The sequence below is a fragment of the Stylophora pistillata genome, chromosome 9, assembly GCF_964205215.1.
Source record: "Stylophora pistillata chromosome 9, jaStyPist1.2, whole genome shotgun sequence".
NCBI lineage: Eukaryota > Metazoa > Cnidaria > Anthozoa > Scleractinia > Pocilloporidae > Stylophora > Stylophora pistillata.
The window spans coordinates 15,124,884-15,148,565 of NC_142527.1; the positions used below are offsets into that span (position 1 = coordinate 15,124,884).

The following is a 23,682-nucleotide window of genomic DNA, read 5'->3' on the forward strand; positions in this document are numbered from 1 at the left end:
CCTTCAGATACTGGATCTTTCCTTCAGTTAAGCACCAAGTAGCAACTGCCAGGAGATGAGTAGCTGATGGCACACCAAGAATCCTATAAATGAAAGTTCTCGAATATTTTAGACAATATTTTACATATATGATAGTCTCACATTTGAGACAAAATCAGTAAGTCAGCTAATTATTGAAGTAATTGAATTTGCAGGTGTATCAGTAGTATCACATCTGTTCAATGCTCGTGGTGAATTTGATATTCTCTTTCTTGTGCGATTCGATGTGTGTAATCAATGTCTATAATCCTAATTGAGGAATAGAATCCTAATTGCTACCATTGAGACAAGCCATATTACTAATCAAACAAAGGGTGAATCATACTTGATTAGATATGCCCTCGGTTTTGTCCCAGTTGTTTCTCGAAGAAGGATGATGGCACTGTCTTGAATACAGCTGCCCTAAAAGGTACACAACCTAGTTTATAATAATAATAATAATAATAATAATAATAGTAATAATAATAAAATATTTATACAGCGCACAATCCACTATTTGTCCATGGCGCTTTACATCAATAAATCAAAAATCATCGATTTATTTAACTGATTATTCGGTTTAAGAGGCATAGTATTCGAACCATTTTCAAAATGGCGTATGGTTATTTTTTTGTGTAACTGCTATACATTTTAGGCATTCTTATTGGTTTTAAAACTCATCTGTAACTGATAGCAGATGGCAGATTCACCTGTTATAAATTTAAACTCTTACCGAGATTCCCAAAATTAAAAAAAAAAAAATTAATGACAGTTTCTCATAAAGAGAATGTCCTTAGAAAAAATGTAAAATAGAAATTTTGAAATTCTGAGAGATAACGATTTCTGAGGCTTGGGGATCGCAGTTGATTTTTTCTGGTTTCTGCCTCCTATAGAAGTTGAAGTTGATGAGATGTCGGAGCGAGTGTAACAATACATTTCGGATCCTAACCCAATTTTAACCCGATGTTTCCCTGTCCTTGTTACTCGTTTTTGTCAAGTATCTTAGTAGCTCGACATTCGCACTCGATACACAGTTGAGTTCTGTTCTTTTGATATTTTTGGATTATAGCCACCAGCCGTGACAGTACAGAAGACAGGAGAAGGCGATAAGCATCTTATAGCTATTTCAATCATTTCTGGATCGTTCACGCTTTAAAAAAGAGGTGTTCCTTGCAGAAATATCTTAAGTGTGATCGGTGTATCATAAAAATTCGAGGAAAATTTCTTATTTGAAAGGTAGATATTTTACCCTTTAAATCAGCAAATTAGGTAGGTATAATCTTTTCAGTCCTTGCCGTACGTGACACTACAAAAGACGATAAACATCTCAAAATCATAATGCAGTCTCATCTACTGGAGCAGGGTACTCATAAATATGTGGGATGCAGCAGAGTTTCTGTTTTGAATGTGCGACAAATAGTCTCCGCCACTACCTTCTATCATTATAATACAACCTCGGGCTCTTTTCAGTGCTACGAAAAATTTTGCCAGGCCAGTAGCCACATGCAGTCTTTGAATGACTGTGTATTTTTAATCATAGTAAGGACGGTCACCGAGATCAAAGAGGCAGGAAGAGGTCAAAGAAAACCCGGCTGAGTAATAATTACTGAAAAAGTTTGTTATCACTCCCGAATCTTGCAACCTCTAGTGTGCAACCTGATCGTAATCAAAATTATTCTTGCACATACAATGCATTCATATATTCTAAACAGATTTCTTATAAATTTCTTTTAGCCTCGTTAAGCTTCGATAACGAAGTAGCTCGCCCAAAAATAGCTTAGGTATCAAACAGCTTCAATGTTCATTATAGCTTCACTAAGTAAACTGATTGACAAAAAAGGAAAAAAAAAACAAATGTAAATGCGGGTGATTAGAGGATAACTTGATGTAAGGAGAAAATTCTTGGATTTCCAGGTGTTTAAATATTATTACGACCAATTCTCCAGTTATGCAACCGACATTTGGCAAAAGACTGTGATTAAATATAAGTGTTGAATTCTTAAAATTACGATTATGCTCTGCTTGTGTAAACTGACTCATGAGATAAGGTTGTAAAGGAGAAATGTAAAAAAAAAACCTACATGGATTATCAATATAGTTAAGGTTAAGGCAACACGTATTATAGTCTTTTATTAAAGAAAGACATCACATTAATCTGAAACAACTCAAAACATAGGCGTCCATTCTTGCCAGGAGAGTGGGTGGTGTAGAGCTAAACAATATACTCCAGGTTCAAATGTGACACACTGCAAGCCTACCTAAGGCTGAAAGGATCAGCTTTCTCGGCAGGGTTCTTGATGAGAAAAAGATAAACAAAAAGAAAGGTTGTGAATGTGTAACCTGATCGTCCAGGTGAGTGTAGTTCTGAGAAGGACTGTTGTCGGTGGTAGTGACTGACGTTTCGACAACCTGTGCGGAACGTCAGTGACTACCTTGACTCATTCACTTGACTCTGATGATGACTTCCGCACAGGTTGTCGAAATGTCAGTCACTACCACCGACAACAGTCCTTCTCAGGACTACACTCACCCGGACGATCAGACTACACCTTCACATGTTACCCCCGGGTTCAAGCCATTTACTGCAGAAAGAAAGGTTATTATGATAATCAAGATGTTAAAACTTATGGCGAATGACAATAGATGGTATTGACGGAATGAAAATTAAAATGAGTCTTTTTTTTTCCGAGTTAGTCGTTACTTGTAAATACGTGGGATAGCCTATCTACAATGTTTTTAATTTTAATTAAATGACATTTAAATCTAAAATGTAGACACCGAAACAAGGACAAAGACACCTCTCTGACTGGAAGTTTGTTAATGGTATCGAACAAGTCGAAAAATAAAATCAAGTTAATCTTCCCCTCGACACCTACGTGGTGACATCTAAAAGCTATAACTTCAACAAATTTCATGCATTTTCTCTGAGCGGCTGTGCCTGAAAACTAGTCTGAAGTTGTAATTAGCCTCGTCTCATGATCGCCATCTTTCAAAGATTATAATTTATGTATCCATGTATGTCTTCCCAAACACACAAGTTTTATAATAAAACTGAGCGGCTGTGGGTTTTACGGGAACACCAGCCAGTTTGTTTGGGAAAAAAGTTTCACTACCTGACGTTTCCGATTTGGGTCAGATTGTTATGCCAAAGACGATCGTTGAAACTTGCTAGAATATGACATTTGACAGAAAACGATTAATTTTCCAGCTGACAGCATTAAAAAACGTCAAACGAAAGTCGTACTTTAGCAAAAGCCTCATTGATCCGAAATGCTAAGTACAAATAAGCTGCTATCCGCACTCACTGAAGAACGTGAGGAGTAACTTGCGAAGAACTCAATGTCTATATTACTTCTGTTTTAATCCGGCTGGCCCTTAAAAAACAATGATAAATTACTTAAGTCTCACAAAAAACAAGAGACTATTTACCTCCAAAGATTTCCTTCCTTTTTGGTTGATGATAAGTCCTTGATCGCTTTACCAGCGCTTTACCTCTTCTAATTCAGTGCCAGTGATACAACGAAAACAAGCTTCACACAGCTGTTGAACCCTGTTATAATTAAAAACTTAACATTTACGTAGGTGTTACTTGGTTCATCGAATATTCAGCTTATCTGTCTTTAGAAGTACGAAAGTCACGCTGAATTTTACGTATGCTGGCTTCGCTTTTTCGACGAGTTCGCTCTTTTGAATTACTCGAAATGAAATATTTCACTGATATGATGTGGAAAAGAAAAATTTTGTTAAGGGTTGCCAGGTGATCTGTATGTATTGGGATTAACGTCTTTTAAATTTGTCAGTCTTCCCGTCGCCAGGCTGCATTTCCTTTGAGCTTAAGTGCTATACAGTCATCTTTGTTTAGAATGCACAGAATCGCTTCATAATTAACCTTAAGACTAGATTGGTTCATTGAAATTCGTTAAGCTTTGTTACTCTACCTCATGAACTAAATACAAAATGAGTTATCTGGAAATATTATGGTAGCTTCCTTGTTAAGCTTAAAGCTTCTGAAAACTATTGAAACCGTCTGACCCTAAAACAGTACACGGATTCATCTGAAGAAACAGACATGTTTTTGGCCTCAATCTAACTCCTGTCAAGAATGACGCGGAGTAAGCAACGATGGCTCTGAATAGGTGTAGGAAATATAATACGCCCTCCGGTGTTTCCTCTTTTTTATTTTGTGTCGTGTTTTTAATGTCCTGAGGGCTAACAGCGCTCTTAAGTACTTTTTGATGCCTGAAACAGAGCACGGTCGAGTCTGACTAATGGACGTGGTTCGTGGGCCGCTAGGTACAAGTCGTGGGTGATCAGTGAAAATAATTGAAATCAAATTTATAATTGATCATCATGTTGCAAAAATATCACGCACGGCACATCCTGCTCTAAGGAATTCGTTACGTTCTTTACTGACTAGTCTGACTAGTGGTCACAAATATTGACCAGACGAAGGGAAAAATAATCATACAAACTCAACGAGAGTATTCGATATTTTGTATTTTCTTGAAGGATTCATGATTAGTATGGATTCCTTTAAGTAAAGTTATGGACACACACAATGTTTCTTGTATGATTTTCATAATATCCAAATCGCGATATGATCACTCTTAAAAGAGTCGAGCGATTTTAAAATTACAACGAACACTATTACCGAATAAATCCAGTTTAACTAGAAGATTAAACTAGCAACAGAACTTGAACATTTTCTTACGACGGCCTTAACGAAGTATGCTGAGTCGCGATGACGAGGGAACCTAGCTGCAGACCTCAGCACATTATACGATTAGTAGCAAGGAAAGTGTTAGGGAGGAGAATAAGAACGTCTCCTTTCCCAGGCTACAGCTACGGTTCAACGAGCCCTGTTAAATAAACTACAAGGCAATAGCTGGTATCCCCTTGATTTTGTGCTCTTTTGTTTTTGAATAACAATAGCCATCGAACAAGTAAACTTATCATTTTTTCATATGCATCTAGATAAAGAACACATCTAGATAAAGAAGGCTTTAAAAAACACATACTGCATCTGCCTGAGAGGAAAGTTTCAACAACTCTATGTAATCGTTCTCAGAATTTTAAATGTAATCTTGCAGCGCCTCTATCATGTAAAGGATTGGTAACTCGAGTCATCGCCAATCCCGGTCCTTTTTTCCTCCTTTTCCCAAGTTTAGGCTTTTTCTTTCTGTACCCGCTTTATCGGTATCTATAGTAGGGGCTGGTTGTTTCTCGGATTTCTTATTTTTCAGTCAATAAAATGTCGTAGGTACAATCTTTTTTGTGAGCTTTCGTCTTTGTTTTCTTAGTTTTTGCTCGTTTTATGCTCCCTTTTCGATAGTTAAATTTTGGCAAGACCAAACCATTGTCCAGGCACGTAGTTTGAAACCGCTTCAAATATCTTCCTATACGTTTCTCTTTTAGGGCAAGAGACAGGGATATGGTAAATTGAGCACGGATTCTACGCCGCCAGAGAGTGCGGTGGAGGGTGAGTTTGAGCTCTGCTAGCATCATAGAGAGTTTTACGAGGGTCTAGATGGGGTTTACTGACAACTGACAAATGGCCACACTTTAACTGACAACTGAGAAATCGCTGAAAAACTAACTGAAAACTGACATTTGTGGTGGGCTTTTACTGACAACTGACAAAAGCCCGGATCGCCCTAAATATCCTAAAAACTGGATGTAAAATAAGGACAGTTGATTTATTTTGTTCAATGAAAGTACGTTTTCCATTACATATCAGTAGGAGTATGCCAGAGTGTCATATCTCGTTAATAATTACCGCATGTGCCATCCACATCAAGGTTATGTGTCACATATCAGTGGTATGATCTTTGATACCCAACTCGATCGTCAACTTACGCGATGGCCACGAATGCTGGTATTTTAAGAGCTGTTGTAAGCTTTTACCTAATTGAATCGGAAACGGCATTTGAGCGTTACAGAAGCCGCATTCCTATCAAAGATGTTAAAACCGTACTGGCGCTGAGAAAGCACCTTATTTCGTTCCTTGGTCTAAAGGAGTTGTCTAGCAAATATGGCCTCAGAGATTTTGGATCAATTTTACTTTTGGTAGTGTCGGCCGACATGGCGACCGACATGGCGACCGACATGTCGACCGACATATCGGTCCACAGTCGGTCGACAGTCGGTCGACAGGTCGGTCGATAGTCGGTCGACAGGTCGGTCGATAGTCGGTCGATAGTCAGTCGATAGTCGGTCGATAGTCGGAAGATAGTCGGTCGAATTGTCGGTCGATATGTCGACCGACTGTCGACCGACAGATGGAGTGTCGCATCTCGGTGGAATATCGGTCAAGCGTCGGTGGAATATCGGTCAAGTGTCAGTGGTCTATCGGCCGAGTGTCGGTAGTCTATCGGTCAAGTGTCTGAACTTTATCGGTAAATATAGTTTGAGCGTCGCTCGTGTGGTTGTGTATTGTTGCAGTGTCGGTATTGAAAAATTTGATTTGAAGAAAAATTTGATTTGAAGGCATAAACTTTCAGGTATATGATTAAGTGTCAGTGAAGTATCGGTGAAGCATCGGCCAAGTGTCGACCGAGTGTCGGCCAAGTGTCGGTCAAATATCGACCGACTGTCTACCGATATGTCGACCGACTATCGGCCGACATATATCGGTCGACATATCGACCGACATGTCGACCGACTATTTTCCGACTATCGAACGACCATCCACCGATTATCGACCCATCTACCGAACGACTGTCGACCGACTATCGACCGACTGTCGACCGACTGTCGACCGACATGTCGGTCGACATGTCGGTCGCCATGTCGGTCGTCATGTCGGTCGCCATGTCGGCCGACACTACTTATATTAACATTGATCCGAGATTTTGATGTAAAACTTTATCATATGGCTCCGAAATCAGGCGGCAAGAGCGATAATTTTTCGTTAACTACGGCCGAGCAATGGAATTTGGAGCTTCCGACCATGCTGGCTGGAACAGGAAGTATGTATTGGAGTGGTCTGGTATTTGGTATTGGTATAAATATATCAGGTAATAGCCTACTCCCTACTACGCCCACTAGATGCCGACTTATAAGCGCCGTCAGAATTTTCTCATTCTGGAATTCATGTAGATTATGGTTTATGTAGATCATAATGACATAGCTAAAGTGACTTTGTGAAAAAGTTAAATCTTGTAGAGTCGCAGTGATGCGACTGAGTGGTCCTATCTCATGATGTTTGTCTGCTGGCCATATTCTGGTTTCGTGTGATTTAGAGAGGTTCATAACTGGCTCGAATTACATTGTGCAGCATTTGTTACACACCTAACAGTTTCACAGTGATAATCGCAGAGATATGCCATTTTGTTCTTATCGTCTCCTTGATATCGTAAGTGATGGAGAAAAAAAAGATGATTCTCGGTATACAGGTCAGTAGTAAACAATCTTCAAGTAAATTCCCATGTAATTATGAGCATGGTTTCCCCTTTGGCAGTTCACCTGGTACAGAAGAAGATATATTGGGGTTAAAAGGAAGCAATTGTTCGTAAGCGATAAACAGGAAAAGTAGAGCCCGCAAATAACGAAGGCGAGAAGAAGAAAAGAAAAAGCCGCCAGGAGGCGAAGGAGGATAAATCACTGTCAAAAAAGTTCAAAGAAAGTGGCCAAAATGTCACTAATGATTGGAAATGGAACGAGCGACAGGAACACGAGTTTCAAAAGTTAAATAAAGGTATTGAAATACCTACTTACATAACCCTTAACCACTAAAACGTTGCCGTGAAATTCTTTTAAGGAAAGAAAAGACGGAATGATTAGTGATAGCAAATGCGCCGTTCGGTCGCATTCCCGAGGGAATAGATCCCTAATTTTACCAAGTGAAATCGTCCAAACGCGTCATATACTCTCTTATTAAACTCTTTAAGGTTTCAAGTGAGCAATATTGATATGGGGAATGGACATATTTTATAGTCATGTTGGTGATTTCTGTATGCGCGAGGAAAACTTATTGGATTGACTTGTTTTCAGAACTTAAAAAGTTGGAAGGGTCAATAACCCGCACTGAATAGCTATTAAGATGTGGAATCTGCTCAAAGGCTCTTCGAGTTGCCGGTACTCACCGTACAGTGAAGGGAAAGAAGTCGTATTTTAAAACGGGTAGGTTACATTATACTTTTCGTGAATATCGTTATGAGTATATGGTACCTTTCATACTTTTTTTTAAATGAACACCATTGTATTTGTTTTCAGCGCATTATGATCCATGTGCGAAAAGACTGCAATCACCTCTGAAAGGTTCCAAGAGCATAGACAGCTTTTTTAGTTTATCTTCGACTTGTGAACACCGTGATGATACAGATGTCATGATTGCCACTGAGCAAACGGAAGACTTTGAAGGAGTCGATGACGTCATTTTAGACAAGTAAATAATGGACTGTGTTTTACAAGAATTATTATCTCGTGGGAAAAGTAGTTAGTTGGAGTTTCATAAATCTTCCTACTACAAAACTATGATCAACCAAGCAGGTCGGAATAAACTTTTTCGGATAATCGAAAATCTGTTTCAACCGGGTAGTTCAGCCCTGCCCTCTTATTCATCTTTCGAATCACTGGTTGAAGAATTCAATGACTTTTTATTAGAAAAATCCAATCCATGAGAGATGAACTTAAGGAAAATGCAGTGAACCATTCAATACATTCTCAGAGTCCGCCTTTGGCTTATGAATTTAACTTGATGCGTGTGTCCTGGTCTACCGTCAAAATGTTATAGAACGTTTACACGCATTATTAGGATTTTGCTTGTTTTGTTATATTTCACATGATTAGCGGCGCACTAAGTGAGTTATTGGTTCTTTACCTCTAATAGAGACCGGTAGAATGTAACCGGAAATATTGACAAAGAATGCGTAGAACGATCGACAAACAATGATGTAATTAACTAGATAATTGCTAGTGAAATCGCGTGTTAAGATTAACGATAATGAGATTTGTCTAACAGACCCATGCAGTTTGACTAATGGTCGTGGGTCGTGGGTCGTGGGTACAAGTCGTGGGTCGTGGGTGTGGGTGTGGGTAAAAGTCGTGGGTGTGGTTAATACTTAATAATAAAAGTAACCATTTAAAATGTTAAATATAATAATACATAAATTTTATACAACCCTGTCATTCATTAATTTAACTGTTCTTTCTTCTAGTTATTTTATTTTGTTTATTCAATTTACCCTACTTTACGTCTATTTTTATCTGTTATCTCACTGTCAATGAAATTAGTTTCAGTTTCGCGACGCATTCCGAGATCTCGTTTGATAACAAAGGGAAGAGAGATAAATCTTGTAATTATACACTGTGTACACGTTTTTCGAGCTGTGCGGTCTGCGGTCTGCGTTCTGCGTTCTGCGTTCTGCGTTTTCGAGGTCTGTGTTAACGAGACACCCGAGTTGCTTTGTACGATTGTACCAAAAATGATTTCATATAGTAGTACTATAACGTTAAAATTGCGACAGCGCTCGTGAATTCTATATTTGCGGCTAAAGTCAGGGGCCAAGGAACAGAAATTCCGAGATCTCGTCTGACAACATCAATGACAAAAGAATGATAGATAAATCTGGTAATTACACACTGTATACACAAAGAAAAACTGATTGTACACAAGTCGACTGACTCAAAAGGCACACACATAACCTCTGCCAGACTGGTAACTCGACAGTGGAGGATCGTAAACGCGATATTAGCTGTGGTCACACTACAGGGTTTTGTCCTAGGGAAACTTGACTTGTTGACAGTTTCCCTAGGGAAACTCAAATTTGCAAGTGTGACCGATTTTTCCCTAAGAAAATTACCTCGGGAAAGTTTTATCGTCTGAGGCTTGAAAACCGCAAGAGAACAAAAGAATGTCCTGTGAATTTCCCTTGACAACTACCCTAGAAAGCAGAAAAAGGGAAAAATCAAATCCCAGAGTAGCCGACCAATGGACACTCGTCGGCGATCGCGCTGGTGACAGATCCGGAATTATCGTGTTGTGAAACTAATTTAATGTAATTACAAGATTTATCTCTCTTCCTGTCTCGAAACTGAAACTAACAATTTCACTGACAGTGAGATAACAGATAAAAATAGACGTAAAGTAGGGTAAATTGAATAAACAAAATAAAATAACTAGAAGAAAGTACAGTTAAATTAATGAATGACAGGGTTGTATAAAATTTATGTATTATTATATTTAATATTTTAAATGGTTATTTTTATTATTAAGTATTAACCACACCCACGACTTTTACCCACACCCACACCCACACCCACGACCCACGACTTGTACCCACGACCCACGACCCACGACCATTAGTCAAACTCGTTCAAAACACTGCAGCGTGTCTTATTACCGGATGTAATCAATATGATCACATCAAACCTGCTCTTCAAGTCAAAAACTACACTGGCTGCCAATTGAATCACGTATAATATTTAAAGTTATTCTTATTACTTTTAAGATTCTTCATGGACTTTTTCCGGTCTATTTGTCGTCCCTGTTACAAGAAGATCATCCCTCACGTACTCTACGTTCATCTTCCAAATCACTTCTTACTGTCCACACTATAAATTCTGTGACATGCGTTGAACGTGCGTTCTCCTTCTGTGAACCTACATTATGGAATACTCTTCATGATTCTCTTAAATCTGCAGCTTCTCTTTCGTCTTTTAAATCTGCCCTTAAAACATTCCTATTCCGAAAATTTTATTTTTAGTATTGTGAAACACTACATAGGTTTTTATCCCATTTAACTTTATTTTTGTTAGTGTAGGTACTACTGACTGTTAGCATCATTGTTATATTTTATTGTTATTATGCTATATAAGAGCATTTAGATTCTTAAATGCGCTCATAAAAACCTTACTATTTATTATTATTATTATTATTATTATTATTATTATTATTATTATTATCGTGCTACTCGTGAGAAAATGTGATGTTCAAGAGTTTTGCATCTGATCACTCAGCTCATACATTTAGTTAATAAATTTACAACTGTTGTTTTCAACTAAAGTTTTTAATTTTGTGTTCTAGCAGATGTTCCTTTTATCTCTTAGGAAATATTAATTTCTTGTTATTTTGTTACGTTCAAGTCTGAATAGTGACCCGTTGAAATAAAGTACGTTGAACGGCTGTCACGCAAGAGGTCAAAGCCAATCTTTGAACTTGGCCAGGAATGTACCAAATACATAACCCCTTATACATTGTATCTGATTTTTTATCACGGGTTTATTACGAATCAACTTAACGGCCTGCTCCCAGTTGGCTTGTTAGCTCAATTGGTAGAGCGCTGCACTAGTATCGCAGAGGTCAGTGGTTCGAATCCCGTACAGGCCTGATTTTTTTCAGGTCTGATTTTCGCTATTGCATAACTAGCGCTATCTACTGCGAGGATCGTACATCATACGTATCTAATACCGCAGTTCAAAATATATGAACTTCATATATTCATTCTATCTCATTTATCACTTTCACGGGTTTATTACGAATCAACTTAACGGCCTGCTCCCAGTTGGCTTGTTAGCTCAATTGGTAGAGCGCTGCACTAGTATCGCAGAGGTCAGTGGTTCGAGTCCCGTACAGGCCTGATTTTTTTCAGGTCTGATTTTCGCTATTGCATAAATAGCGCTATCTACTGCGAGGATCGTGCATCATACGTATTAATTCCATTTGTCTACAATTTGATGATTGAATGTCATAAAAAGAACTAGGATAATTATCCCAAAATGGCTTTTGACAAGAGAAATTTAGAAACCTGGATTAATTTAACCCTGGGTTAGAGCTAATCGGCCTTTGAACAACTGGGCCCAGCAGATGTTTAACAAGTGAGAATCAGAGTTTCATTTTCATTGAATTAAGTTGAGAGGAAAACTCTTATGAGAATAGTTACATTGCAGAACCATCTTATTGATGCTGCCGAATACTTGGTCAAAGTTTCACTGCTGGGATGATAATATTGCCAGCTTCAAAATTCTAACTTTACACATGTGTTGTTGTTAATTGATAGTCATATTAACTTGTGTTTTACAGGCTTTCTGAATAATTCTGGTAAAAAAGGACACAAGAACCTTTACAGAAACAATCTTGATCTGAAATACTTTTCAATTTCTGATCTGAACCATTGAAGCTTAATCTTCGCTGTATCTGAAGCAACATAATCTGGGGGGACATCTACATTTATTTCTGCATCAGCCATAAATAATGAAAAGCAGGCTTAAAAAAACTGTAGCAAACACACTTAGTCCAGAAATTTCATTTGAAGGACATGAATCAGACAGTAGAGAATGAAATGACCTCAACAATAAATAAGCTTCTAATTAGTAACTTACAGTAATACCATCAAGCTGTAACAGAGATCTGAGTTTGCAATTTTTCCAATAGCACTTGTCATTGTTACTAAATCTGAGGATCATCCTCTTTTCAGCAGCATTATGTGACCGGGGGTAGGAGTTTTGGTTACCCTCTGCATTACGTGGTGTAACCCTGACACTTTGCCCATGTAGAAAATAGCTTTATGATATTCATTATGGGTATAATATCTTGGTGCGTAGGTTTTCATAACCACATTAATGAAGACAACTTACTTTCTATTGTTCAAACGGCTGATTGCTCAAATTTGACAATGCTGTCTATTTCTGGACGCTCACTGTATTTTTCTGTGCCTCGATATCTTTGTGTTGTTGTTAATCTGATTGATGGAGTCATGGATGGCATTCTTGAGTTATTTTTCAATGTAACGACTTTAAAAGCGCTCCAAAAGTCTTGTTTAAAGAATGTATACAACAAGGGATTAACGGCAGAACTGAGATATCTGACGATGACAAACGTTTGAGATGCTTTGGACAAAGACGCCTGATCTTTGATATCTATCCATCCCTTCGTGGACAGGGCGTAGATTAATCGTAGAGTGAACCAAGGTATCCAACAAATTGCAAAAGTAGTCGCCATTGCAAGTAGAATTACGAGACATTTCCTTTCATTGTTAGCTTTCTTAAAAACGCGGGAATTCTTCTGGCCAGATGATTCTTTTGACGAACGCTTCAAAGATACCGCTTTAAACATAATGCCGTAGGCGTAAAGGATAAACGAATACGGAACAAAAAACACAAAGCAAAGACAGAAAATAATGTGTCCAGCTTGTAAATACAAAGCAGAAGAGTCCAATGCGAGCCATGAATCCCACCAAGTTGCAGGTACAGACCCGAAGAAGGCCGAGCAAAGCCATACAGATAATAATACCTTCTTCACTGTTTTCTTGGTCATCACGAAACGTCCAAAGGGGTTAACAACGGCGAAATATTTGTCCATAGTAATAGCAGTGATGTGGTAAGCAATCGAAATTGAAATCACGTTATGGAAGACCTCTGAGGTACAGTAGATCACAGAAAATGAAGGGCTAGACTGAGGCAGATGAACCAAAACCAGGAACAACGGAATATTTATCAACCCCGTCATGATGTCGCTTGTAGCCAGGCTTAACAAGAAATAATTTGCTGGAGTGCGCAGACTCTTCATTTTACCGAAGAGATAAAACACGACTCCATTCGCTATGATGACTGAAACTGCAATAGGAACAAGTTCTGGGAATAAGTTATATTTTGGTTGATGGGACGCTGTAGGCGGTTGAAGAGACATGTTACTTGTATTGTTCATCGTGTTGTAGTCCTTCAGATACTGGATCTTTCCTTCAGTTAAGCACCAAGTAGCAACTGCCAGGAGGTGAGTAGCTGATGGCACACCAAGAATCCTATAAATGAAAGTTCTCGAACATTTTAGACAATATTGCACATTTATGATGGTCTCACATATGAGACAAAATCAGTAAGTCAGCTATTTATTGAAGTAATTGAATTTGCAGGTGTATCAGTAGTATCACATCTGTTCAATGCTCGTGGTGAATTTGATATTCTCTTTATTGTGCGATTCGATGTGTGTAATCAATGTCTATAATCCTAATTGGGGAATAAGACCCTAATTGCTACCATTGAGACAAGCTATATTACTAATCAAACAAAGGGTGAATCATACTCTCTTAGATATGCCCACGGTTCTGTCCCAGTTGTTTCTCGAAGAAGGATGATGGCACTGTCTTAAGTACAGCTGCCCTAAAAGGTACACAGACTAGTTTGTAATAATAGTAATAATAATAATAATAATGATAATAATAATAAAATATTTGTATAGCGCACAATCTACTATTTGTCCATGGCGCTTTACATCAATAAATCAAAAATCATCTATTTATTTAACTGATTATTCGGTCTAATACCATTTTGAAAACGGCGTATGGTTCATTTTTTGGGTAACTGCTTTACATTTTAGGCATTCGTATGGGTTTTAAAACTCATCTGTAACTGATAGCAGATAGTAGATTCACCTCCTATAAATTTGAACTCTTATCGAGATTCTCAAAATTAAAAAAAAAATTAGAATGTCCTCAGAAAAAATGTAAAATAGAAATTTTGAAATTCTGAGAGATAATGATTTCTGAGGCTTGGGGATCGCAGTTGATTTTTTCTGGTTTCTGCCTCCTATAGAAGTTGAAGTTGATGAGATGTCTGAGCGAGTGTAACAATACATTTCGGATCTTGACCCAATTTTAACCCGATATTTCCCGGTGCTTGTTACTCGTTTTTGTCAAGTATCTTAGTAGCTCGACATTCGCACTCGATACACAGTTGAGTTCTGTCCTTTTGATATTTTTGGATTGTAGGCACCAGCCGTGACAGTACAGAAGACAGGAGAAAGCGATAAGCATCTTATAGCTATTTCAATCATTTCAGGCTCGTTCACGCTTTATAAAAAAGGAGTTCCTTGCAGAAATATCTTAAGTGTGATCAGTGTATCATAAAAATTCGAGGAAAATTTCTTATTTGAAAGGTAGATATTTTACCCTTTAAATCAGCAAATTAGGTAGGTATAATCTTTTCAGTCCTTGGCGTACGCGACACTACAAAAGACGATAAACATCTCAAAATCATAATGCAGTCTCATCTACTGGAGCAGGGTACTCATAAATATGTGGGATGCAGCAGAGTTTCTGTTTTGAATGTGCGACAAATAGTCTCCGCCACTACCTTCTATCATTATTATACAACCTCGGGCTCTTTTCAATGCTACGAAAAATTTTGCCAGACCAGTAGCCACATTCAGTCTTTGAATGACTGTGTATTTTTAATCATAGTAAGGACGGTCACCGAGATCAAAGAGGCAGGAAGAGGTCAAAGAAAACCCGGCTGAGTAATAATTACTGAAAAAGTGTGTTATCACTCCCGAATCTTGCAACCTCTAGTGTGCAACCTGATCGTAATCAAAATTATTGTTGCACATACAATGCATTCATATATTCTAAACAGATTTCTTATAAATTTCTTTTAGCCTCGTTAAGCTTCGATAACGGAGTAGCTCGCCCTAAAATAGCTTAGGTATCAAACAGCTTCAATGTTCATTGTAGCTTCACTTAGTAAACTGACTGACAAAAAAAGTAAAAAACCAAATGTAAATACGGGTGATTAGAGGATAACTTGATGTAAGGAGAAAATTCTTGGATTTCCAGGTGTTTAAATATTATCACCACCAATTCTCCAGTTATGCAACCGACATTTGGCAAAAGATTGTGATTAAATTTAAGTGTTGAATTCTTAAAATTACGATTATGCTCTGCTTGTGTAAACTGACTCATGAGATAAGGTTGTAAAGGAGAAATGTAAAAAAAAACCTACATGGAGCATCAGTATAGTTAAGGTTAAGCCAACACGTATTATAGTCTTTTATTTAAGAAAAACAGCACATTAATCTGAAACAACTCAAAACGTAGGCGTCCATTCTTGCCAGTAGAGTGGGTGGTGTAGAGCTAAACAATATACTCCAGGTTCAAATGTGACACACTGCAAGCCTACCTAAAGCTGAAAGGATCAGCTCTCTCGGCAGGGTTCTTGATGAGAAAAAGACAAACAAAAAAAAGAAAAGTTATGAATGTGTAGTCTGATCGTCCGGGTGAGTGTAGTCCTGAGAAGGACTGTTGTCGGTGGTAGTGACTGATGTTTCGACAACCTGTGCGGAACGTCAGTCACCACCTTGACTCATTCACTTGACTCTGATGATGACTTCCGCACAGGTTGTCGAAACGTCAGTCACTACCACCGACAACAGTCCTTCTCAGGACTACGCTCGCCCGGACGATCAGACTACACCTTCACATGTTACCCCCGGGTTCAAGCCATTTACTGCAGAAAGAAAGGTTATTATGATAATCAAGATGTTAAAACTTATGGCGAATGAAAATAGATGGTATGGACGGAATGAAAATTAAAATGAGTCTTTTCTTTTCCGAGTTAGTCGTTATTTGTAAATACGTGGGATAGCCTATCTACAATGTTTTTAATTTTAATTAAATGACATTTAAATCTAAAATGTAGACACCGAAACAAGGACAAAGACACCTCTCTGACTGGAAGTTTGTTAATGGTATCGAACAAGTCGAAAAATAAAATCAAGTTAATCTTCCCCTAGACACCTACGTGGTGACATCTAAAAGCTACAACTTTAACAAATTTCATGCATTTTCTCTGAGCGGCTGTGCCTGAAAACTAGTCTGAAGTTGTAATTAGCATCGTCTCATGATCGCCATCTTTCAAAGATTATAATTTATGTATCCATGTATGTCTTCCCAAACACACAAGTTTTATAATAAAACTGAGCGGCTGTGGGTTTTACGGGAACACCAGCCAGTTTGTTTCGGAAAAAAGTTCCACTACCTGACGTTTCCGATTTGGGTCAGATTGTTATGCCAAAGACGATCGTTGAAACTTGCTAGAATATGACATTTGACAGAAAACGGTTAATTTTCCAGCTGACAGCATGAAAAAACGTCAAACGAAAGTCGTACTTTAACAAAAGCCTCATTGATCCGAAATGCTAAGTACAAATAAGCTGCTATCCGCACTGAGTGAAGAACGTGAGGAGTAACTTGCGAAGAACTCAATGTCTATATTACTTATGTTTTAATCCTGCTGGCCCTTAAGAAACAATGATAAATTACTTTAAGTCTCACAAAAAACAAGAGACTATTTACCTCCAAAGATTTCCTTCCTTTTTGGTTGATGATAAGTCCTTGATCGCTTTACCAGCGCTTTACCTCTTCTACTTCAGTGCCAGTGTAGAACAAAAACAAGCTTCACACAGCTGTTGGACCCTGTTATACTTAAAAACTTAACATTTACGTAGGTGTTACTTGGTTCATCGAATATTCAGCTTATCTGTCTTTAGGCTAAAGTACGAAAATCACGCTGAATTTTACGTATGCTGGCTTCGCTTTTTCGATGAGTTCTCTCTGTTGATTTACTCTAAATGAAATATTTCACTGATATGATGTGGAAAATTTTGTTAAGGGTTGTCAGGTGATCTGTATGTATTGGGATAAACATCTTTTTGATTTGTCAGTCTTCCCGTCGCCAGGCTGCATTTCCTTTGAGCTTAAGTGCTATACAGTCATCTTTGTTTAGAATGCACAGAATCGCTTTATAATTAACCTTAAGACTAGATTGGTTCATTGAAATTCGTTAAGCTTTGTTACTCTACCTCATGAACTAAATACAAAATGAGTTATCTTGAAATATTATGGTAGCTTCCTTGTTAAGCTTAAAGCTTCTGAAAACTATTGAAACCGTCTGACCCTAAAACAGTACACGGATTCATCTGAAGAAACAGACATGTTTTTGGTCTCAATCTAACTCCTGTCAAGAATGACGCGGAGTAAGCAACGATGGCTCTGAATAGGTGTAGGAAACATAATACGCCTTCCGGTGTTTCCTTTTTTTTTTATTTTGTGTCGTGTTTTAACGTCCTGAGGGTTAAAAGCGCTCTTAAGTACTTTTTGATGCCTGAAACAGAGCACGGTCGAGTCTGACTAATGGACGTGGTTCGTGGGCCGCTAGGTACAAGTCGTGGGTGATCAGTGAAAATAATTGAAATCAAATTTATAATTGATCATCATGTTGCAAAAATATCACGCACGGCACATCCTGCTCTAAGGAATTTGTTACGTTCTTTACTGACTAGTCTGACTGGTGGTCACAAATATTGACCAGACGAAGGGAAAAATAATCATACAAACTCAACGAGAGTATTCGATATTTTGTGTTTTCTTTAAGGATTCCTGATTAGTATGGATTCCTTTAAGTAAAGTTATGGACGCACACAATGTTTCTTGTACGATTTTCACAATATCCAAATCGCGATATGATCACTCTTAAAAAGACGAGCGATATTAAAATTACAACGAACACTATTACCGAATAAATCCAATTTTATTTAGAAGATTAAACTAGCAACAGAACTTGAACATTTTGTTACGACGGCCTTAACGAAGTATGCTGAGTCGCGATGATGAGGGAACCTAGCTGCGGACCTCAGCACATTATACGATTAGTAGCAAGGAAAGTGTTAGGGAGGAGAATAAGAACGTCTCCTTTCCCAGGCTACAGCTACGGTTCAACGAGCCCTGTTAAATAAACTACGAGGCAATCGCTGGTATCCCCTTGATTTTGCGCTCTTTTGTTTTTGAATAACAATAGCCATCGAACAAGTAAACTTATCATTTTTTCATATGCATCTAGATAAAGAACACATCTAGATAAAGAAGGCTTTAAAAAACACATACTGCATCTGCCTTAGAGGGCCGCTTCAACAACTCTATGTAATCGTTCTCAGAATTTTAAATATAATCTTGCAGCGCCTCTATCGTGGCAAGGATTGCTAACTCATGTCATCGCCAATCCCGGTCCTTTTCCCAAGTTGAGGTTTTTTCTTTCTGTACCCGCTTTATCGGTATCCATGTTAGAGTAGGGGCTGGTCGTTTCTCGGATTTCTTAATTTGTAGTCAATAAAATATCAAAGGTACAACCTTTTTTGTGAGCTTTCCTCTCCGGGATAAATAATGGATTTACTATTTTCTTTTAATGATGAAGATACAAATTCGTCGTTGTTTTCTTAGTATTTACTCGTTTTATGCTCCCTTCTCGATAGTTTATCGGCAAGACCAATCCATTATCGAAGCACATAGTTTGAAACCGCTTCAAAATATCTTCCTGTACGTTTCTCTTTTTTATCACAAAGGACAGGGATATGGTAAATTGAGCACGGATTCTACGACGCCAGAGTGCGTTGGAGGGTGAGTGTGAGCTCTGCTGACATCATAGAGAGTTTTACCGTAACGGCATGTTTCCATACGGCCTTGTTCGGTTTCGTGCGAAAAAAATACTCGTTGTAGTAGGGACCTTCGTTTTGACTAGCATTCCTTTTAACACATAAACGGAGATATTGCCACTTAATCAAGTACTCAACTGACAGTTTGAAAGGCAAACTTATCAAAAAACAAAACAAAAACCAAAGGAATACTCATCGAGATTCACGAAATGCTGCCATATCAGCTTGTGATTCAAGTAAGCGCTCAAGCCCAGCACGTGATTTCAATTACACTGAGCTGTATTGAGGAAGCTTATAAACCGTACTTTTCAGTTTAGAAAGTGTGATGTGAAGTTTTTCTGTTTGTTTTGAAAATAGAAAGTGGAAATAGCCCCAGGGTAGTCTTGGTTTGGGAAAAGCGATTCTGTTAAAAAAAAAGTGTCCTTACCTTTGGGGAAACGCCATGTATCTTTGGGTGAAAAGGCCAAGTAAACACAGCTAACACGTTTTCGTTAGTGCTTAAACGTCGGCAGGAACATTGATATTAAAGTCCAAGATCAATTCCCTGCGTGACTCTACTTTTTTGAAATCATCTATGCACCCTCTGCATAAAATAAATCCGGAAAGTAGATGGTGTTTGCTCATCTTGCAGACAGGTTGTCGAGATTAACTCAGCAGGAAATATCTTAATCAATAGCTGATGATTCAACCTACGCAAGGAAAACAATTTGGAGTTGATTGACGGAAAGGATCGTCATGGGTGGAAATGGTCTGTTCCAGACGTCTATCCCAAAAATTGAGCACCAATTTATTTGTCAGTACAAGAACAATAACGTCACAAGCCACACATCAGGATACAACATTAACATGAATTTATTTATCGTTTTTCCCATCGGTTGTTTATAATCAGTATATTAAGGAGCTCTTTATTCTTATCTTGATGATTGTTATGCGGTTTTAAAGAAATTTTGGCTGGAGCCTTCAGTTAAATCATTCGGGTGAATGTTGAAAATGAAAGTTTTAATTTCTGTTCTACTAAGTTACTTAACAATTGCAAGACATTTTTTGTGAAATTAAACTCCTCATGTTGTAAATGAGCTTATTTCTTTAATCTTTCTTTTGATCGACAACTTAATGAATCTTTAATTAATGAATCTTTGCAAGATTAAACATGTGACGAAAAAGTGCAAATTTCCGTTTCAGGGATGATTGTTTTGCCTCATTTTTGGAGGGAGGCGTTGACAGTAATAATTAATATCGATTATATTTGAGAAAAGAAGAACCCCACAGGGCGGGTTGCCTTGTTCAAAGCTAAACCGTGAAATGATGTTGAGCTTGTTACTGAATCAAAACCTCATCAAGAAGAATTTCCACTCGATATGTCGTACATTTAAATTTTGTTTAATGAAGAACCCGTGTATCCTCTGGTGTTAAAGGAAGCTGGTGTTTTGGATACACCTGCTTATCGCAGTAACATGAAAATGCAAATTTGTTTCTATATAATTGATTGCACAATGTAACATGCAAAACGAGGAGGATTTCAGAATACTTCGCCCGCAAGGTTCATCGATAAGTTGATTTATTCAAACTCTATCGATCATTTGCTTTCTAACAGAGGCTACTGACAACGCAAACCATAAACAAATTCAGGTAAACTCTCAGCTTTAGCAAGAAACTAAAATCATTATTACGGTAGGCCTTTCTACGTAGTTACTCGTACGTTTTCGATATTTTTTAAGTGATATTTTGCATTCCGTCCGACCCTAAAACTTAGAGTAGACGTTTACATACTCGACAAAGTGAGAACTCATTTTTTTTCTCAGATGTCGGTAATAATGATAGCCCAAAATTTTCTTCTCACAACCTCTTAACAATTGTAAAGTCTTGTGCGATGAAGGTTTTATCCCCCTTTCAGAAGTTTAGGGAAAAATTTTACACATTTGTAGTACCTAATTTGACATTTTTATTTTCGCAAACCCCGCAAGGTAACGCAAAAAGGAAAATTAACGCACAAGACGAGTACTTTTAACAACTTCCCATTAAGTACCTTGTTGCTTAAAGCTCTCAGGAAAATTGATGTTATCAAAAAGTTGTGTAATTTACTTACCCTGAACTTGCCCGTTGAAGAGAAGATCGTGTATTGAGGCGAGAATCTAATTGGAAGAGTGATCGTCTGCTCGTCATTAATTTAAAGCCGTGCTTCATTCCCACAAATGCGGCTAAACTTCTAAATTTCATAGGAGGCGAGTAGAAAGGGAGGATAAACGCCTCTTCGAGAAAAATGATTTGACTTGAGTCGTAAATATTTCAAAATAGTCGGAAACCTGAAAATAAGACAAATAATAGTTTGCTTAGAAAAACATCAAAGAGGTATGAATGAACTCAACAGAGACGAAGATGTACAAACTGTGAGGATGCTATGTTTAACTACGTTGCTGTTTCTTATTTTCTATCTTTCCTTCCTCAGAAGATAAGTCATAAGCTAAATGCTTACTGCACCGTGGTATTAAAATCCGATTACGAAGGGCTGTATACCAAACACATTATCAACGTAAGGTTTGAGATTTTTCTATATTTCATCCTCCCGACATGGCCTCCTTTTCATCTGCTGCTCTTTTTTTTATTTTTTTTTATTTTTGCTTTTGATTGGACCACCTTGCAATTACCTCGTACAAATGGCTCAGCTTCGTTACACTTGGAAGCGCATTAAAAGCCTGAGTCCATTACATCGGGTCGAGGCTTTTTGGGCTAACTTTCCCATAGGATGAAAGAAAAACTGCGAACTTCAACTTTCAATTTTAGCTCTTCTTTTATTTCAATGAGACTTCATAACAAACAGCAATCGAGAAGACAATTTCACTTCGCTGTTTCACCTTTAATTCTCCTGGGTCCGTTTAGATGCGAGTCTCCTTGCTCCTTGGGGCATCCTCTGGTTGAAATTCAAACCATTTTTCACCTAATGGTAATCGCATTTTTCAGCAAAGTCCCAATGCCTGGTGATACAATCTACATTCATCGCTCTCCTACGCGGTCCAGTTGTCAAACCTGTTCTTAAGCAGCAACAAAAGAGACTCCTTTTCTTTCTCCTCCTTCTTTTTCTGTCAGTCCACGTTCAGGTCTCTCTCTTTGCCCGAGAAATTTGTGTCAAAGGCCTTCTCTTTCCACTCTGTGTTACTGTCAGCTTTCTTTCGTTCATCTAAGTCTTTCAAAGAGAGGATGAAGAGAGAAACTCATGGTTTCTTGATTCATTAGTTTCTCACAATAATATAGTGCGGTACTTTTTCCTTATTGGTCACTGCAATTGTTATTATTATCATAATCGTTATAAATTTTGTAATCATTATTATTTTTTGATATAATTATTACTATCATAATTGTTCTTGTTGTTAAAATTGTTATCAGTTTTACTTCGTCCAATAATCAGTGTAAGGAGCCCTCCATCTGTCCCACAACATAAAACTTGTCAACTCTTCATTGAAATTCCTAGTCTTTTATAGCGCGGCTCAAGTGAAGAAAAGCCAAGCTGGCCAAGCTGAGCGATCGCGTAATTTGCATAGCAGATGGTCAGCAAGACCTGGGTTTGCCAAAAACAAAAACAAACAAAAATAAGCGCTATTCAACGAAATCGATGATAATTCGTCGTGCTCCTCCTTGCTTAATCATCGAACCTTTCAAGGACTTCCAGGCAGTCAAAAGTTTCCAAAGAATTATCGCAGAGGAAGCAATTTCAATAACAGAGTAAGACAACTACGCATGCATGTATGCTAACGATTTTCATGTGTTTCTTCCAGCAATAAGATGTACCAGACCGTAAACAATAGAACAAATACTATTAATATCAGCGTGCGTATTTTCCCTTTCTGTTCTCGGTACATCTATGATTGCTCTGATGAGGTGGTTAAGTAGCATTTTGTGTACACCGACCAAATGACAGACTATATCTCCATGATAACTATTGTGATTAGTATAACGTGTCAAGTTGGTCACGTGATCAAAATGGGTTGCGTGATCAATTTGAATAATTGTGGTAAATTTCTAGCTTTACCCTCATAATATCCTGCTATAATTACCTGACCACTGATCAGAACAGCTGCTTCTAAGCACTAATATCCTAAAGTTCAATAGTTATTTCGAACATTGTTACGATTTTGTTTATGTTGATAAAGTTTTGAGTACGACGTTCAGCGATAACTCAAGTTGTATATGGAAATGATGTTACGATGACAGAGGACTATATTACTGAAGTTATCCTTTAACTTGAGCAGAGGATTGTTTTCGTTGATAAGATACAACAAGAGACATATGGCAGCGGCAGGAATTTCAGCACATCTAGCTCAGTCTCTACTTTGAGCCAACAGAGTTAGTGACCTTCCACTGGGGCTTTAACTTCTGTTCGTTCCAGAATTATCGTTTTAATTCAGCAGAACCACCGGTTACGTAATGCGATAAAATATACATTTATGCGGACATCACATTAAAAAAATAAA

The 23,682-nt window shown here is 37.9% G+C and overlaps 1 protein-coding gene across 7 annotated transcripts; it reads right to left on the minus strand.

The window, feature by feature from the left end:
* Nucleotides 1–11: 11 nt before the first annotated feature.
* Nucleotides 12–21,433, minus strand: LOC111324145 (5-hydroxytryptamine receptor 2A-like). Of its 7 annotated transcripts, none has more exons than XR_015991801.1 (4): nucleotides 21,303–21,433; nucleotides 12,595–13,757; nucleotides 365–441; nucleotides 12–83 (listed from the first exon to the last, which is right to left on the minus strand). XR_015991801.1 is itself a non-coding variant. In XM_088733558.1 (4 exons), the coding sequence occupies exon 4, from the start codon at nucleotides 13,661–13,663 to the stop codon at nucleotides 12,605–12,607; it is 1,059 nt and encodes a 352-aa protein (XP_088589684.1). In that variant the 5' UTR covers nucleotides 13,664–13,757; nucleotides 14,039–14,115; nucleotides 14,904–15,944; nucleotides 17,085–19,604; the 3' UTR covers nucleotides 11,843–12,604. The 7 variants fall into 7 exon arrangements, 5 of the variants coding, with proteins under 5 accessions (XP_088589684.1, XP_088589685.1, XP_022783378.2 ...); XR_015991802.1 differs by lacking the exons at nucleotides 12–83; nucleotides 365–441 and adding exons at nucleotides 2,134–2,311; nucleotides 3,448–3,568; XM_088733558.1 differs by lacking the exons at nucleotides 12–83; nucleotides 365–441; nucleotides 21,303–21,433 and adding exons at nucleotides 14,039–14,115; nucleotides 14,904–15,944; nucleotides 17,085–19,604 and having other exon boundaries at nucleotides 11,843–13,757.
* Between the last annotated feature and the right edge of the window lie 2,249 nt (nucleotides 21,434–23,682).